At 38.8% G+C, this 16255-nt stretch overlaps 1 protein-coding gene across 1 annotated transcript in view; it reads right to left on the bottom strand.

The window, feature by feature from the left end:
• Positions 1 to 16255, bottom strand: part of LOC124788082 (MAP kinase-activating death domain protein) — a 593942-nt gene that overhangs the window by 169134 nt on the left and 408553 nt on the right. The window contains exons 29-30 of the mRNA XM_047255179.1: positions 3064 to 3208; positions 2788 to 2917 (exon numbers count right to left, since the gene is read on the bottom strand). Coding sequence (XP_047111135.1) covers positions 2788 to 2917; positions 3064 to 3208 — 275 coding nt within the window. The remainder of the gene's footprint in view (positions 1 to 2787; positions 2918 to 3063; positions 3209 to 16255) is intronic.

Genomic DNA, 16255 nt, shown 5'->3' with positions numbered 1-16255 from the left:
AATGAAATGGAATGATCACATACGCTCAGTCCTGGGTAAAGCTGGTGGAAGACTTTAGTTTGCTGGTAGAATACTGTGGAAGGGCTATCAGTCGACAAAGGAGGTTACTTACAAATCACTCATGCAACCAGTTCCAGAATATTTCTCAAGTGTGTGAGACCTGTACCAAATAGGACCAACAGAGGAAATTGAACATATACAGAGAAGGGCACCAATAATGGTCACAGGTTTGTTTGATCCATGGGAGTCTGTCACAGAGATATTGAAGGTACTGAACTGGAAGACACTTGAAGATTAAGGTAAACTATCTGGAGAAAGTCTATTGACAAAGCTTCACAAACCAGCTTTAACTGATGACTCTAGGAATATATTACAATACCCTATGGATCGCTCACATAGGGACTGTGAGAACAAGATTAGAATAATTACAGCATGCCCAGAGGCATCCAAACAATCAATCTTTCCACATTTCATAAGTGACTTGAATGGGAAGAAATGCTAACAACTAGTACAATGGGACATACTCTCTGCCATGCATTTCATGGTAGTTTGCAGAGTATGTATGCAGGTGTAGATGTACATGTAAAGCAGGCTACAATAAATTATGAACACTACCAAATAATGTTTCATAAAACTAAAATGAAAACACACAAGTTAAATGCACTAACTATAAAGGAGGAGGGGAAACAGAAGAATGCAAAGAACTTGAGACAGAGGATGAAACAAAGGGGGAAAAGAAGCAGAAGACAGGATAAGATGAGGAATGTAAGATAAAACAGAGTGCTAAAAGAGAAGAATAGGACAAAACAAAAATCAAGACATACAAAAAAAAGAAAGAAAAGAGGAAAAACAAGGGGACATACAGGATGAAGCTTGAGGAAATCAAGGAGAGGTCAGGAGCTGAAGTCATAACAAGCATCAATCAACCACATTGGCAAAATAAGTACAAACAAAGGTAGCACAAATAACTGCTTATTTTTGTTCCATAAAGTAGTTCATGAATAAAATTTTAGACAAGGGAAACTGACATACAGATGTTTAGACAGAATTTCACAGTGGCCCTTCTCTGCATGATCAGCTGGCAAACAAAACTGGTCTCAGACATCAATTATGAGATGCAAAAACTAAACATGGCAAAGAAAGTGCAAACCCAGCTCATTGTCAGCCATTAACTTTACTTAAGGTCTGTCGAATAAGTCATACATCAGACAGAGTTGTTCATCTTTGCTGCTTATTGATTCATACAATGGAGAAAAAACTATGTATTAATCTCTCATCAATGCAGAGCCCATCACATCAATTACACTAATGACTGTGACACATTGCCTTGCCAAGAGAGTGTAACTTTCACAATCAAATGTAGTTGAAATGCTGTGTGTTTTGGTGAGGTATTTGCATCAAAGGCATGAAGTAATAATGTTTTTAGAAATCTGATACCATATACCAGAAGATACGAGGGTGGTTGAAAAGTTCTCAGAATCACCATGAGAGGTGATATTCATTGGACTGTTACCTGTAAACACGTGCCATGTGAGTGCTCTTGGAAGAGAGCTGAGGCAGTGATGTGGCTCTGTTGTTGTTCCTGCATAGTGATTTCCAAAGATGGAAAAAAATCGAGATTCAAACAGTGGTTAAGTGCTTCATAAAGAAAGGTATGAAAACAAAGCAAAATTCATGTCAATTTCTAGAATACACTGGGGAACTCTGCTCCTTCATATTCAACTGATGCCAAGTGGACAAATGAACTTAAATTTGGTCGGGAGAGCTTAGATGATGATCCATGCAGTGACTGGCCAAGATGTGTCACTACTCCAGAAATCATTGCAAAAGTGCACAAAATGGTCATGGAGGATCGCCAATTCAAAGTGTGTGAAATTGCTCATGCTTGCCAGATCCTGTCTGAAAGGGTATATCACGTTTTAACAGAAGAATTAAAAATGAAAAAATTATTTGCAAGATGGGTGTCATGATACTAATGATGAATTGTTGCCACATCCACCTTATTCACCTAATATGGCTCCATCAGACTTCCATCTCATCCCAAAATTGAAAACTTCTCTTGGCGGACGAAGATTCACTTCAAACGAAGAATTGATAGCCTGAGTTGAAAATTATTTTGCAGGCCTGGAGGAAACTAATTATCGAGATGGGATCAGGGCACTGGTACATCATTGGGCCAAGTGAATTAATGTACAAGGAGACTAAATTGAAAAATTAAAAAAGTTTCAGTGATGTAAGTACTTTTTTTCTATTCCATTGTGAGAACTTTTCATACCACCCTTATATACAAAATAGTCTGGGTAATGGTAAATCTATTGTATAAATATCTTGTCCCCTTAAAAATAAACAATAAATCAGTTACAATAACCTGGGTGGAAAACAAACTATAGTACGAGCAAAGATAATCACTCACAGTGCATAAGAACTGTTGAGAGAGGCACACACTCATGTGCACCACCCACCCACCCACCCACGCATGCACGCACGCACACACACACACACACACACACACACACACACACACACACACACACACACATTCAGATGATCTCAATTACAACATTCAACATTCCAACTTGTAATTGACAAAAGTTGGGGAGATGCTACTCTGAATTATTTTCTATCATTAGACTTTACATCAGCATCATGGGTTAAATTACACATATGCTAAGAATGTCTGGTATTTTGAGGATAAATGATCCTGTTGGTCTTGATCCATCAGTCAAATGAGTCATTAAGCTCAGTGGCTCCCTTGCTATTAACATCATCATGAGAATACTGAATTACCTTTCCATCATCTCTCCTGGTCCTTGATCCATTCCAACCATATCTCTTTCTTGTGAAACTGCATCAAGGAAGGCATCCTCCCAAAACTGCATCTGGTCCCACAGGCTGGAGCGTTCCTTGCCAATAAGTCCTGTGATACAAAAATAAGAATAGCTTTTAACTACAGGTATTACTATGGTGTGAACCATTGCAAGTAGATAAAATAACTATGTCATAAACTGATGGCTGGTATATATTAATTTATAATTAATTAATAATAGAATATAATTTATGTACCTTCAAAGAGATATGTTCTTCCTGTATCAGGACTTGGTGTTGTTGAAGTGTTGATCATATTTCCACCATGATATCGAAATCCGGTGCTAAGAGATGATTTGCTCGACCAGACACTAGGTGTTCGTTGCTTTGCTTGGCGTGGAAACTAAATGCAAACAAACATTCAACTTTAGATAGTTTAAACTAAACAATAAACATATAAAAATTCGGTGTGTGTGTATGTGTGTGTGTGTGTGTGTGTGTGTGTGTGTGTGACATTTGTTGTTCCTGTGGAATAGCTCAGAAACCAAATAATATCAATACTTACTGTGTTTTAAGGGGACCTGGCAATCAGGGTCTGTAGTTTTTACTAGTACACTCCTGGAAATGGAAAAAAAAACACATTGACACCGGTGTGTCAGACCCACCATACTTGCTCCGGACACTGCGAGAGGGCTGTACAACAATGATCACACGCACGGCACACCGGACACACCAGGAACCGCGGTGTTGGCCGTCGAATGGCGCTAGCTGCGCAGCATTTGTGCACCGCCGCCCTCAGTGTCAGCCAGTTTGCCGTGGCATACGGAGCTCCATCGCAGTCTTTAACACTGGTAGCATGCCGCGACAGCGTGGACGTGAACCGTATGTGCAGTTGACGGACTTTGAGCGAGGGCGTATAGTGGGCATGCGGGAGGCCGGGTGGACGTACCGCCGAATTGCTCAACACGTGGGGCGTGAGGTCTCCACAGTACATCGATGTTGTCCCCAGTGGTTGGCGGAAGGTGCACGTGCCCGTCGACCTGGGACCGGACCGCAGCGACGCACGGATGCACGCCAAGACCGTAGGATCCTACGCAGTGCCGTAGGGGACCGCACCGCCACTTCCCAGCAAATTAGGGACACTGTTGCTCCTGGGGTATCGGCGAGGACCATTCGCAACCGTCTCCATGAAGCTGGGCTACGGTCCCGCACACCGTTAGGCCGTCTTCCGCTCACGCCCCAACATCGTGCAGCCCGCCTCCAGTGGTGTCGCGACAGGCGTGAATGGAGGGACGAATGGAGACGTGTCATCTTCAGCGATGAGAGTCGCTTCTGCCTTGGTGCCAATGATGGTCGTATGCGTGTTTGGCGCCGTGCAGGTGAGCGCCACAATCAGGACTGCATACGACCGAGGCACACAGGGCCAACACCCGGCATCATGGTGTGGGGAGCGATCTCCTACACTGGCCGTACACCACTGGTGATCGTCGAGGGGACACTGAATAGTGCACGGTACATCCAAACCGTCATCGAACCCATCGTTCTACCATTCCTAGACCGGCAAGGGAACTTGCTGTTCCAACAGGACAATGCACGTCCGCATGTATCCCGCGCCACCCAACGTGCTCTAGAAGGTGTAAGTCAACTACCCTGGCCAGCAAGATCTCCGGATCTGTCCCCCATTGAGCATGTTTGGGACTGGATGAAGCGTCGTCTCACGCGGTCTGCACGTCCAGCACGAACGCTGGTCCAACTGAGGCGCCAGGTGGAAATGGCATGGCAAGCCGTTCCACAGGACTACATCCAGCATCTCTACGATCGTCTCCATGGGAGAATAGCAGCCTGCATTGCTGCGAAAGGTGGATATACACTGTACTAGTGCCGACATTGTGCATGCTCTGTTGCCTGTGTCTATGTGCCTGTGGTTCTGTCAGTGTGATCATGTGATGTATCTGACCCCAGGAATGTGTCAATAAAGTTTCCCCTTCCTGGGACAATGAATTCACGGTGTTCTTATTTCAATTTCCAGGAGTGTATTTTGAAATTTAATAACTCAAAACCTTTAATAAATGTTGGATCGAAACATTAACAAAATAATTAGTGTATTGTCAGCTCAATATGAAAAAAATTTTTAAAAACTGTGGAATACATAGTGGAATTAATATTGATTTTTATCTTACATACTGAATTAAATACAATTTTTATTTTAGGTACACTACTTCCACACTATTCAAAATAAAAGTTCGAAACAAAATTTAGTCGTTTACTCACTAAACTTGTTGAAAAAGTAAACCAGAAATATTTACTAATTTGTTGTTTTGTGTATTTTAAAATAAAGGTTTTTTAGAAGTCATTTTTTCCCTAATAATTTAAGAACATTTGATGTGCTCCATCTTCAAATATTTAATGCATTGTTGAATAATGTGGTTCACTGTGTAGGCAAGCACTATATTATTATTCATGCAAAATTTTGTTTTGCAGCTTTAATAGTGGATGAGCTCATGCAAAAACGTTGGTTACACAAAGCTGAAAAAAGATTTGCAAGTCATTTCACTGCGAATTATAAACATGCCAAAACATTCCAGGTCCATAATTTTGTTTATTCTGAGTGTCCTTATTGTCTTCTTCAGTTTTCTTTCTTTCTTTGGTATTCTGACCTCTTTTGTCAAGTTTTCAGCAGACTTTTCAGCTTCAGCGACACGTTTCCTGTCCACTAATAGCAGCCCACTTTACCTGCTGTCCCATTTCAATGCCTAATCTGCTCATGGTTCTTAATCTACTTGTTACTCCATCATTAAAACATTACGGTGTCCATCACACCAATCTGAAAATCTGACATGACAACAAAAGATTTTGGCAGGCATTCCAAAATTATACTACTGAAGCTTTCAGTCATATTCTGTAATTTACCATGTAAACATTTTTCCACATGTTTAGGAGCTGAAAAATCTTTATACATTTACTTTAGTTCCACCATAACGGTTTCCTGCATGGGATATGCACATGTAAGTTTTTGTTCATTTGCTTCACACCTCTTACACTTGCACCATACAGTAATTCCTTCTGGGCAGAGGCTATGGTCTGGATGCTCGTTAGTGGATATTCTGTGAAACAGAGTTGCTCAAATTACTTTTCTTGTCTCACTGACATTTTCGCTGTTTCTCGTGATGGCTAGCTCATAATACTCTGTGAGGTTTTCTATTTCTGATTTGGTGAGTCTGCTTTGTCCGCCAATTGCTGTACCATCAGAGATATTTTTAGCTGTCATATCCTTGCAGAGTTTCCTAAGTCTTGCTCCCACTATCTTCATCACATGTCCTATATGTCGTAGCCCTATACAGTGAGTGTGCTTCCACAGTCAAGTTGGTATGGAAATAGTGGCACCAAAGTTAATTAATGAGACATTGTATGCAAGGTTTGGTGTTTGAAAGTAGTGCGACAGCAAAGCATTCACACAACACGTCTGCTTTAGAAAGTCATTTAAACATAAAAATGATGGTGTACTATATCTATAATATATATTTTCAGAATCAGGAGAATGACCTCTTTTTTTTTTTTTTTTTTTTTTTTTTTTTTTTTTTTTTTTTTTTTTTTTGGGGGGGGGGGGGAGGAGGGGGACTACAGTCATATTAACCAGAGAAATTAGTTTTCTGCATTGCCTGTTTTTATATCTATTTCTATTTTATTTTTATCTTCTCTACACTTCAATGCTTTGGCTGAGTAGCGATTTTGAAACAGTTGCATACATATCAGCAAAAGTAATTAGAATGCAAAGTACAAAGCAACCATTGGTTACAGTAACCAGAATAAAGAAAAGAATAACATGAAATGAAAAGTGCACATACAGTATTTAACCAATTAAGTGCATGTTTTGGGTTACAGTCACATAATTTTATTGACTACGTGTGGTTAAAGTAGAACTGAACACTATTTAAGTACATGCAAAACTGGTAAGTAGGCAATAGTTAAAAATTTCATGTAATAAAATGGTTTACCATATTGCTGGGCTTATAAACTCTAGCCATGATATCCAATTCTGTACAAACAGCAGCATACAGCCAAAACATTTACCAGTGCAAGGAAGCACTGAACTGTGTGTAGCAACATCTTGTGCAAACAAGTCAAACACAAACCTGTGTGGTTCCATCTCCTCTGTCCTGTTGTCTCCTCCCCATTCTTGTCTCCCACCCTATTTATTTGCTGCCCTCTGATAATTCATCCACCCATCTTTCCCCACTCATCTCCTTTCTTGCTCCTTTTTTCCCCACTTCCCTACCATATAACCTCCCAATGCAGTGCCTGTTGGCAATCTAATCCCTTCACACTCCACTACACAGCATTTGTCTCTCTCCCCACTCATATGCTACTATTCCTTCCCCTTCTCTGCCCCCTCCCAACTTTATCCTCGTAGTTCAATACTTTTATCAAGAGATCATTTCTTGACTGCTGCATTAAAGAATTGATCATGAGAGTGAGCATGGACTTGGTCTGTACTTATTATTGCATATGATGTCATACTAAAATGTCTTGAAAATACTCATGCATATTATCATTTTATATTAATGTTCCTAATGGCTCTATTTTCAGTAAGGAAGATGGGAATCTGTTCATGAGCTTACTTCATTTTTATTATTGTAAACTCTGTGTAATAACTGTTAAAGAGATGCTACTATTGTAAAAATTCATATTTCAAAAGTAACAGTTATGAACGTCATACATGGAGTAAATAGAAAATCATGCTTTCTTTCCTTACTAACATATGTATTAATGTCTTAGATAATGTAGATCATACATAGATTTTACCTGTCAACAAGTTTATCTCTGACTTGTTTGGGATGAGGTGATGTTGCACGGTTCAGGGCACTCTCACACTAGTAAATGGCTTGGCTGTGTGCTGCTATCAGTACAGAACTGAAAATCATGGCTACAGCTCTCAAGCATAATAATTTGGTAACCCATTGTATTATATGAAGTTTTAAACTGTTGCCTCCTTACCATTTTGACCTACACTTGTATAACGTTTAAGTTTATTTTACTTTGTTATATGTCAGGCCAACCATACTTGCCCATGAAATTGTATGACTGTAACCCAAAACATATATATTTAAGAGGGTTAAACATTATACATTCCCTTTTTGTTCTTTTTTATTCTGGTTATTATAACCAATGGTTGCTCTGTAGCTTGTATTATAATTACATTTCTCTGAATTGTGTGAAGATGTTTGAAAATGGCTACATAACCCAAACATTGTAATACATAAAGCAAAAATAAAATGAATTAAAAAACAGTCAGTGAAGGAAACTAATTTCTTCCTATAAATTACTGTCTATAATATGGCATGTGATGATTGTGAACCTGTGGTATAATTCTGCTGAGTTCTCCAATCTTTTTGTCAATCTAAGACTATCTGAAAGCACTCAGTCTGCATCAAATCAACTGCTCCAGATGGAAGGCTCTTTTTTTTCACATCACAAATGTTGATTCTGATGTAACACACAGACTATGGTTTCCAACAATTGCTTTACGAATTATTTAAGAATGAACGAGATGACTCACCAAAATACAGAAGCACTGTGACATCAATAGGCACACAAACAAACAAAAGGTATGGAACTTGGCTAGCTTTTGGAATGTACTTTCCTTTTCTATCTGTAGGAAAAACATGCACATAAACACACACACACACACACACACACACACACACACACACACACACACACACACACACACACACTCATTCACATGCACATGCCTGTCTCCCTACATTATGCCCAGTTAACTGTCTGCTCTTTATCAGTAAACACACTGTAATGAGAAGGCATGTGCTTGTGAGAAAGAGAGTGTGCGTTTGTGTGAATGTTTTTCTGTTTTTCTTACAGCCAGAAAAAGAAAGTGCATTCAGGAAGCCAGCCAAGCTCTGTACCTATTGTTTGTTTGTGTGCAGATCGATGATGCAGCACTTCTGCCTTTTGCTGAGTCATCTCCTTTATTCATAAATAATTCATAATTTTCAACCATAATTTTCCATGCATTATTAAAAATTACTTTGTGTTATCAATCTCGTTTCATATTAGGCTCTTCTTTTTATTTGTATTTACTTTGGCAGCTCTCATTGTGCGATTTTGCTTTTGATTCCATTTTTAGAAATTATGCCTAACATTACTAACATTTATTTAAAGTCAGACCCACATCTTATCTGTAGTGACACAACACATTTCAGGGGGTTTGTTTCTCTGAACTAATTCTGTTCCAGTGTAACGACAAGCACCAGCAAGAAGAGCAAGAACGTAACTGCAGGGAAGGCTGTGAGGTGATGTCAGCCAATAGTACACCGAGTAGGACTGCACCACAACAGGAGTGGCCTCTATCTGAAGAGAATTTAAGCACCACTCCTGTCAGCCTCAGCCAGACATTAGAAGACGGACACTAGTAGACCCAGACTAGAAGAGAGCACTAGAAGAATGATGACTTGAGATCCATATCCATTACTTGCATGGATATTGTATATAGCGAAAGACATTGATCATTTGCATGTCGCCAGTAGCTTGTGACATGACATTGTAAATCAAAGTAAAGTATTGTCAATTCAATTACTGTAATAAACACCATTAATATGATTTGCTTGTATGTTGTCTAGTTAACCAAGAAAACAGTTTCCTAGGCACCCTATAAGGGACAAGTGGGCATGGCACCATAAATTCCACCAGATCTGATATGAGGGCATTGTTGAATTTACTTTTCAGATACTTTTTTAAAAAAGCCTTTTGTGGCAACTGAGGTATTTAAGTCAAAACACAATGTCAAAATTTTTTTATTCAGACGACTAGTTCCTCCTAACAGATGATGTTTTAATTGATATTTATTAATAAAAATACTTTAATAACTTTAAAAGTCATAAAACCTGGTAAAAGATTTGTACTCCCCAGATCAAATGTTATCATTTCATATTCATAACAATATTCTATTCAGTTTTTATTTTGGCAGTTTTTGCAACAAATTTTGTTTTTCTGTGTTTTTATCCCTTCTACACTAATGTCAGTCAACATATTGTGAAGCAAGATTTGCATGGAAACAGAACTGGCAATCTCTGAAGGGCACCAATTTTTATTTTGATAAACTGAACCTTCAATAAAACATCAGTACAATTTGAAACTATGAAAAAGAAAATTTGAATTTAAAGACATTTTCTAATTATGATATATAGCTTGGCTGCCACTATTTCAATGTTGTCACAAACCACCAGTACAAAAGAAACTGCCTCAGCCGAAGGCAAAATTGCCTCAGCTGAAGGCTGAAGGTAGGGGAGTATCAGTAGTTTATTATTTATTTTATTTTACGCATCTAGTTCAATAGGTCCAAATTGAGGAGCAAAGCACCATGGTCATGGAAAGTGTCAGTACATGACATAACAACAAAAAATTAATAACAGATGAAAATAAAATGTTTATGAATCCTAAAAAGAAGTCAAACTATAAGTTTATGTAAATGCAGTCAATAATATAACACAAGAATCAGCTTAATTTTTCAAGGAACTGATCAACAGAATAGAAGGAATGACCCATGAGGAGACTCTTTGGTTTGGATTTGAAAGCATGTGGATTAGTGGTGTGATTTTCGAATTCTTGTGGTAGCTTACTGAAAATGGATGCAGGAGAATATTACATGCTTTTCAGTCACAGACAGTAGTTGATTGGACAACAAAATGGGCCACTTTAGATGGCACAGTATTTTTGTTTTCAATAATGGATGGTGACAATACTGATGGCAGCCATATTGACGTAATTCAAATATACATTTTTATCTGCAGGAAGTTAAGAACAAACAAACATTCCATGAAATTTTACTTTGTTATTCAAACCACTAAATCAACTCACACATCAAATGGAGCTCTGAACCTGTAACTCTGGACAAAGTTGCATCAAAATGAGAGTTCTGCATTTGGGAATCTACTAAAGGTAGCTCAGTGACATGTGAGTAATTAAAAATAACATAAAGTCAAGAAAACTTTACAATTATGTGACCGAATTGCTGGATAGTATTTACCTTCTACAGGGAAAACTACTGATAGACACATACAGAAATACACAACACTGTCCTAGCTTATGGAACTATTGGTTCTTTCTTCATCTGTTGTGCAATGACAACATGGACAAAGATGAAAAGATAGGGGAGGAGGGGCAGTAGCTACATCCTGGGATCTGAGTGATCTGACCTTTATCTTTAACCTTCACCAACCTATTCCTTGCTCCTCCCCAAGGAAGCACCTAATTTTTCTGAATGCTAGGACAGTGTCGTGTATTTTTATATGTGTCTATCAGTAACATGAAATATTTCACCTCCAAGAGTAACTACTGGCCAGCAATTCTGAGCCCTGTATTTCAGTCATTGCTGATCCCTGAGGTGGGATATTTTATGTGCAAATACGGATTTGTTTAACCCCCATACTCTGTTCAAACATCAGAATTGTGGACAGAAAAACATCTGTTAAATTTTATGTGCAGTTCAGATTCTTTGATCATTCTCGTTGTTTCCCATCTCTGAACAAATGATTGATATGCAGATGTTCTTTACAGTTTACATTTACACATTATAACTAACCATTTATGTTGTGATGAATGAATTGTATTTTCTCGTGACATCTGACGGCCCTGAGTTCCTCAATCATGCACTGGAATGATCACATCACACACCAGAAAAACTGAGTAACACTCTGGAACAACATACTGACATCCACCCCTGGTAGCTGAGTGGTTAGCGCGATGGAATGTCATACCTAACGGCACGGGTTCAATCCCTGGCTGAGTCGGAGATTTTCTTCACACAGGGACTGGGTGTTGTGTTGTCCTTATCATCATCATTTCATCCCCATCAACACACAAGTCACCAAAGTGCATCAACATGAAAGACTTGCACCAGGTGAACAGTCTACCCAACGGAAGGCCCTAGCCACATGGCATTTACACTTTTAACATACTGACCATGCTGTGCAGAACTACTTGTGAAACACACGTCTCATAATCAGTGCCTACCATGACAAACATACAAAGTCCTCTAAGCACTCACTTATCAATGCAAACATGATTATAGCTCCAACTGCAGTGAAACTCCACCCTGCAGGTCAGAAGATCCAGTATTGTGGTTCGCCCAACTTGAGATCCCTTTTGTCTTGACCCATATCACTTTGGATGAAACTAAATGTAGTTCGTAGTGACTGCCCTTAACAAGTAAATGGCTACAAAGTAAAAGACATCCTAGCTTCACTGTCAAGCACTGAGAAACACATATCTTTTACTCATGTGCTTTCAATCAGCTATTCTCAGTCAGAAGCCAACCCGAAAAATTGTTCTGCATTGAAGGACTTGGAGGCTGCACACCATCCCAAATACGTTGTCTTCTTTGCAGGCACTTTACTGATCACACACTTCATCCTGCTCATGAATGTATATGCTCATTGCCAATCCTAGTTACATAACAGTATTGTGCACTGAAGCTATAAGCAACTGTTGTGAATATCGTGTTGGCCTGTGTCCTGAGTTGTGCATGGTGATTGTTAATGGTGTTTACATAAATGTGCAAAGAGACTGTAACTGGTCCTTCTAGCAACTTGCCATCAATTTTTGCGTCACTTCTGTGAAATATAAATCCATTACATGTTCGTTTCTTTTATAAGCTATAATCCAGCTCCATTGGGAGAAGGAGGCATGACTTGTCCTAGCAACCAATGTGCTACAAGACAATTGCAAGCTTCCATTCCAAGTATCCTCTGCTCAGAGGGGTGAGTAAATGTATGTGATCATCAATGATAATATTCTGTAGAATATACAGTTGTCACACTTGCCTGCGGTACACAGAAAATACTTACAGTTTGTGCTGGTTATCTCAATGCTCTCATTCAAACTGTTGATCAACTACTAAGATGTATCTATCCATGGGTCTAACTGAACTATCTAAGCAAGTTGTTGCCCCAAGAATACAATGATCCATAAGTATGTCACAACAGTGATGATCTTCCAACATGTTCTCTCATGAGGGAGAATATCTGCTGTTATCACAAAATGTGGAGATTGGCAGTGTTGACCATCCTGTGACAAGGAAAATGCCACTGGAAATTAGTAGTAACAGCAGCTGATTTCAAACAAGACAGCTATAGAATATTCATAACAGAAAACTTCACCAAGCTACATTCCTCAATGATAGAGATGCTGATCTCTCAGTTTACCCCTCTTCCACAGCAAAATACCAATGGCAGTCACCTGTACGCTATGAATGGGTCTTCCATCAGGACTTATAGCCACATCAACTTACATCCAAACTTCAATCTTCCATGCAAAATCATATGGAGCTTCTATGTCACTCATGCATTATATCTGATTGTTGGAGCAGACTTCTTATAATTTTACTTCTAATAATTTTATTTATAATTTTCTTATAAATTTACATTGAAGAATTAGGAACAAAGTTTAAACTGATTCCATATCTCGCTCTGGAAAATTATGTGCTGAGTAAAAGGATTACGGATGGAAAAGATCCACTGTTGTTTAACAATAAAATTTAGAAAATGCTGATAAAGTAGAGATTGTTGCTCCCTCAGATTGAAAGAGGGCATGGAAATGTTAACTGGTTGAAGTTAGTAGAAATATGTGCATTTATAAAAAGAGTGATGTGCGAAGCATACAATGACTTCCATCGTGATAACACAGCAAAAGATCTTGGTGTGAACCCCATAAAATTCTGATGCTAAGTGAAATCACTAAGCTGGTGTCAGGGTCGTGTCCAGGCACTTGTCGGCCAGTCTGGTGTGTATTGATAGAAGACAGTACAACGAAAAGCTTAAAAAGTCATTCACACAGGCGATTGTGTAGACATATCATCATTTGACCATTGCACATAATCCCATATAGAAATATGTGTCCCTGTCACTGAGAAGCAAGTGAGAGAGTTGGAAACAAATAAGTCACCATGAGTGAATGGAATCCAAATTCCTTTTCATACAGTCCCCTAAGGCATGGGTCCCTTACTTAGCTTGCATTTATCACAAATCTCTTGCCCAGCAGAAAGTCCCAAGCAGCTGAAAACAAACACAGGTAACTCCTGTACATGTAAGTTAAAATACAATTAATTTTCTTGAGACTGGGAACCTTCTGTCAACAAATCAGCACAGATTTAGAAAGCATTAGTCATGCAAATCTCAGCTTGCCTTTTCCTCACTTGATATTCTGCAAACCACGGATGAAGGGGACCGGCAGATTTCATATTCCTACCTCTCTGGAAAATGCCTGACACAGTGCCCCATGGCAGACTGTTAACGATAGTCTGAGGATACAGAGTAGGTTCCCAAATATTTGAGTGGCTTTCAAAGTCTTTTTAATTACTAGATGCAAGTATGTTATCCTTGATGGCAAGTGTTCATCAGAGACATGGGAATTGTCAGGAGTGTCCCACAGAAGTGTGACAGGACCACTCTTGTTTTCTAAATACATAAATTGTCTGACAGATAGAATGAGCAGCAGTCCACAATTGTTTGCTAATGATGCTGTAGTATATGACAAAGTGTTATAGTAGCATGACTGTAGAAGGATACAGGATGGCTCTTACAGAATTTCAGTTAGGTGTGATGAGTGGAAGCTTCTCTAAATGTAGGAAAATGTAAGTTAATGCTGATGAGTAGGAAAAACAATCATGTAATGTTTAAATATGACGCTAGTGGTCCACTGCTTGACAAAGCCATGTTGATTAAATACATAGGTGCAATGTTGCAAAATGAAATAAAATGGAAAGGCCGAATAAGTTTGGTGAGAGGGAAGAAGAATATTAGTCTTCAATTTATTGGAAGAGTTTTAGGAAAGTGTACTTCATCCACAAAGGAAACTGCATATACAACACTTGTGTTACCAAATCTTGTGTGCTGCTTGAGTGTTTGGGATATGCACCAAGTCACATTAAAGGAAAAGATCAAAGCAATTCAGAAGTGTGCTGTTAGATTAGTTAGCAGTAGATCTGACCATCACGCAAATGTTACGGAGATGCTTCATGAACTCCAATGGAAATAATTGAAGGGAAGATGACATTCTTTTCACGAAATGGTACTGATGAAATTTAGAGAACAGGCATCTGCAGTTGACTGCAGAACAATTCTACTGCCGCCAATGTCCATTTTGCATAAGGACCAAGAAGGCAAGATAAAAGAAATCAGGACTCATATGGAAACAAATAAGCTGTCATTTTTCCCTTGCTCCATTTTGTACTATAAATGGAAAGGAAATTACTAGTAGTGGTACATGCCGTACACCATACAGTGGTTTACAGTGAATGCATGTACATACAGGCCATATGCCACTCGTGTTCACCTTTCACCAGAAGCCAGGCAAGGCTTCATTGTGCAATTTATATGGATCTTCAGCATGTTGATGGTGAACACAGTGGATTGGTAGCTTCCTGACCCCATTTTTGTAAACAAATGTGGCTCTGACAGCAGCCAGTTGTGCACAAACACTTTGACAGGGCCACTGTCATCAAATTTGTGTCCTCCGACTACCTCATATAGTAGTGCAAACGAATCAGAATTACAGGGCAACAAGTCTGGACTGTAAGGAAGTTGTTCTAGTGTAGTCCAGAACCATTCCTGAATTTTCTGTTGAGTTTGGGCAGCTGTGTGGGGTTGCACACTGTGATAAAGCTTAGGCACATGTACAACCAGCAATTATGTCATATCAATTAAAAGCTCATCTTCAAAACACTCATGTAGGAAGACACAAAATAAGTAAACACTGTCAATGTGTTTTCATTCATGTGGCCACACACTCACTCTGACACGGCAACAAAATATAACTAATAAAAGACAACCATAATCTCATTAGGATGGCAAAAAATGGTTTTCCAAAATCTTGTATTGTTGTTAAGATCATAAAAAGACATTCAGCATCTGATAAACACATAGAATAAATGTGTAATCATATAAGTGAACAGTGTGACACATTCAGCACAATATTTATAAATCCTAAAATATATGCACGCAATGAGTGCCACAAAAAAAAGTCGGTCGCATTTAGACAAGCATGGTTCTGAGATATTAAATATAATGTTTGTAAAGTAACAGATGTAATCTAGACAGTAGCGGATTTTATGTTAATATAAAAGAGATGAAAGCAAGTATCGTATTTACCCTATTATAAGACAAGGTTTTCCCCCAAATTTGTCATTTGAAAAATTAAGGATCATCTTACTATTCATACAGACTAAACTGATGCTCAGCATAGTGGCTGAAGAAAGTGACCATAAATGGGGAATGCACTTACGGTCGATCACATCAGCCATAGTGCTGAGAGGCAACTTATTTTGCGCAAACAGTATATTCCCAGTTCACAATATTGCTGCTGACATCAACATTTTTACATTGTTTAGTAGAGTATATAGGGGCAGTCCTACATTTATAGGGGTCACTGAACATTG

Source organism: Schistocerca piceifrons, chromosome 3 (genome assembly GCF_021461385.2).
Source record: "Schistocerca piceifrons isolate TAMUIC-IGC-003096 chromosome 3, iqSchPice1.1, whole genome shotgun sequence".
In the NCBI taxonomy this organism is placed as follows: Eukaryota; Metazoa; Arthropoda; class Insecta; order Orthoptera; family Acrididae; genus Schistocerca; species Schistocerca piceifrons.
This window is presented reverse-complemented; position numbering and strand designations above follow the sequence as displayed.